Source organism: Bombina bombina, chromosome 5 (genome assembly GCF_027579735.1).
Source record: "Bombina bombina isolate aBomBom1 chromosome 5, aBomBom1.pri, whole genome shotgun sequence".
NCBI lineage: Eukaryota > Metazoa > Chordata > Amphibia > Anura > Bombinatoridae > Bombina > Bombina bombina.
The window spans coordinates 685,901,047-685,904,863 of record NC_069503.1 but is presented as its reverse complement, the minus strand read 5'-3'; the positions used below and the strand labels follow the sequence as shown (position 1 = coordinate 685,904,863).

The 3,817-nt window shown below is 38.6% G+C and overlaps 1 protein-coding gene across 1 annotated transcript in view; it reads left to right on the top strand.

The window, feature by feature from the left end:
- The first annotated feature begins 777 nt into the window (after positions 1-777).
- FOXF2 (forkhead box F2) overlaps positions 778-3,817 on the top strand; it is a 5,290-nt gene continuing 2,250 nt past the window's right edge. The window contains exon 1 of the mRNA XM_053713091.1: positions 778-1,872. Coding sequence (XP_053569066.1) covers positions 900-1,872 — 973 coding nt within the window. The 5' untranslated portion in view covers positions 778-899. The remainder of the gene's footprint in view (positions 1,873-3,817) is intronic.

Here is a 3,817-nt window from a genome sequence, read left to right as displayed (position 1 = left end):
TATCCAATCGTTTTAAGCCTTTCTCAGACTTCCTGCTTTCCTGTTATCCCAAACTCCTGTTTCTGATTCTCTAGCACTGAATGAGATTGAACATCCACAGTGTCTCCGGGACCTGCAGATCTCCCTGAGCCTAAGCACTGTCCTTAATCCTACACCCTGACAGGACAGGCTTTGTTTTTCCCTTCTGGGGGTCTGGCAGGCTGGCGTGTGGCTGTATTGACTGAAACGTCTAAATCAGGTTGATAAATGGTGTAATTGCGTGTTTATAGGAGGCAGCTAGGAGGATTGGGTGCAGCAGCTCCTGCCCAGATGACGAGTGGACATGGTCCAGATGGAAGGGGTGGTGCTTTCTTTGCTGTACATTTCGGAGACCAAATCAGGGGGGTCTGAAGAAGGAAAAAGAAAGAGAGAGAGAACACGATTTGGAAAACTGATAGGTGGTCGAGTTTTGTTTGGCTGATCTGGATTTTACACAGAACCTGAACATTTCTGAGCTTCCCCCACTTCTAGGGAAAGCAAAGAAGGTGAGATGGCCACCGGGTGGGGGTCACTAAAGCACTAAGTGTACCCACCACGTCCAGAATTGATTCAGCTGATGATTATTGAGATAAGGATTGCATCTTGCTTTGCAGAGACAGTAAGCTGTTGCACAAGCTAAAGGAAGTTATGCAGACATTTGAGCCCCTGGATTTCTGCTGCTGCTGTTTCCTGAGCTGATAGTGCCACTCAGCCTTTCCAGCTCTTGCACTTGATCGCCAGGGGATTTTATGTCCTCTATAGTCTGCAAGAGGTAAATAGGTCATCTAGCTTCCAAGAATTCCAGTTTTTGTTTTGCGTTATTAAGCACATCACACAGAGTGCCTACAATTCTGTGTGATTGGTGATTTGTGTCCCTCCAAATGACCACAGAGACTTCCAACCAGCACCTAGACCCCCCTGCACCTCTCAGAACCAACCCTACCACAGGGGCCCTGCAGTCTGCCCTCATAAGTCAACAGTCTACAGCAATGGAGACTTCATCCTCCTCCTCGTCCTCTAAGAACAAGAAGTCTAACTCAGGACTTAGACGACCAGAGAAGCCTCCGTACTCTTATATTGCGCTCATAGTCATGGCCATTCAGAGCTCTCCAACCAAAAGACTCACCCTCAGCGAGATCTACCAGTTCTTGCAAGCCAGGTTCCCTTTCTTCAGGGGATCCTACCAGGGATGGAAAAACTCTGTACGCCATAACCTGTCACTTAATGAATGCTTTATCAAATTGCCAAAGGGACTTGGGAGGCCCGGCAAGGGACATTACTGGACTATAGATCCTGCAAGTGAGTTTATGTTTGAGGAGGGCTCTTTCCGTCGCAGACCTAGAGGGTTCAGAAGAAAATGTCAAGCCCTGAAACCAATGTACAGGATGATGAATGGCATAGGTTTTAGCACTTCTATACTACCCCAGGGCTTTGATTTCCAAGGCCCACCGGCTTCTTTGGCCTGTCATAGTAATGGCTATAATTTAGACATGATGACAAACTCTATGGCTAGTGGCTACGATGGCTTAAGCGGGGGTCATCATGTCCCACATATGTCCCCTAACCCTGGTTCTACATACATGGCCAGCTGTCCTGTGTCCTCAAGTGCGGACTATGGTCCTGACAGCAGCAGTAGCCCTGTACCTTCGTCGCCAGCTATGGCTAGTGCTATTGAGTGCCATTCTCCTTACACAAGTCCAACAGCTCACTGGACATCCTCGGGTGCCTCTCCATACCTGAAGCAGCAGGCCATGACACCAAGCAATGCGCCCTCAGCAAGTATTCACTCAGGCATGTCCTCCTATTCATTGGAGCAAAGTTACCTCCATCAAAATACACGGGAGGATCTTTCAGGTAACTACTTTTACCTTCACTATAAATTAGACTCCAGATCTAGCATTAACTTATTTATAACACATTCTACTTTAATCTGTGTTATTTATTTTGTAAAGAAAATTTACAGGATAAAGGGCCTTTTCAATCTGCTATAAAATGTATTAGTTATTGTTAATATTGATACTCTGTATACATAGTCACTTAAGAGATATACTCCTATTTTTTAAAATGGAACTCGATTACAGATGTCACTATAAAAATAAAAACCCTTCACTTACAACTAAAAGAAAACTGCGAATGTCTGTTTTTCATACAATACACAAACATGTCAAAGCAAATTTGCCAGATAAGTCACACACACATATAACACAGATATATTAACCCTATACACACGATATGCTTATTAAGTGACTGATAAAATGAAAGCTTCATATATGCACTATAATTTACATGCAAAGGGCACACAGTCTACACACACTCTTATTTATTTGAACACACACACATATATATATATATATATATATATATATATATATATATATATATATATATATATAGATAGATAGATAGATAGAGATATATATATATATATATATATATATATATATATATATATATATATATATATATATAAGACACATCTAGCATACATAATTTAGAGACAAAAAAGCCGAGAGTCTCTGTGGGAAGCAGCACATTTTGACCTGTTTAGCAGTGGGATTAGCATATCACTCCCGGATATACACCAATTTGTATGGATTATTCAATGTTTTCCGCTCTGTAATGTGTCATATGTCTTCCCAGCATAAAGCTGAACATATAGGCATTGTATATAAAACACAAACACAAATCTGCTAATTTTATTTCCCTTCTTCACAGTACAAAACACTGATTTAGCATTGATAAAAAAATGATATAAATACTGCATATATGCCATGCAATATCTGCTAATTTTATAGGTCTTTTCCACAGTACATAATACAGTGATTTAACTTGTATATATTCATCCATAATTTTAGCTTGCAATCAATAGTGACTTTATTCAATTAATAAAACACAATTGTTCAAAAATACGTCTGGTTGAGTGAGTGAGATCACTGGATGTGAATAAATCACTTTACCAATGGGTCTCTGGGGATGCAGTTTACTCTATATATCAGCACTAATATAACTAGCTAAACGATTTTCTACACATAAATGTAACACACGCAATTACCAATTGTGACAAACTAACCCATTGCTTGTCTGAAATCAGTACATATAGAATTAATAACATATTTTCTAACACAAGTTGTTTTATATATATATATATATATATATATATATATATATATATATATATATATATATATATATCATAAGTGCTTTGTCTGCAATATTAGTAAAACAAACACATGAATAATATGTTTTTATTTATATAATATAGTACATTTTATTTATATATGTCAATTATGTTTTAGTTGAGTGACAGGAAATATTAAAATATATTTTTCAGAAGGCAATTTAGTTGCTATACAAACATATAGGTTATGTTTGTGAGCTTGCTTGTGTCATGTCAAATCACACATAATAAAAAAGATAGGGAAAGCGATTTAAGATAGAGTATATAACGCTGGATTTCTACTGAGAAATTTGCAAATAGACCTTTTAAATCAGGTCGCAGAGGTTAAATAAACAAAGACAGTCTAGGCTGGACCACACCGAAGAGGATTTGAGCCTGACTTAACCCACATGAGAGCTGCCTCTTGTTCAATTTTATGGGAATTTCAACAAGGAACAACTGCAAAATATCCCTTAGTCTAGATTTTTTTTCACCCTTGTTGAACTGTCAATCACTCTGGCTCTGTCAAGCGATGATGTTATCTATCAGTTTGTGCTATTGAATCCATCCCCATAATGTCAGTATTATCCAGGATTTGGCTTTGGAACTTGTTTTCCATATTACTTCTAGAAATGGGGGGAA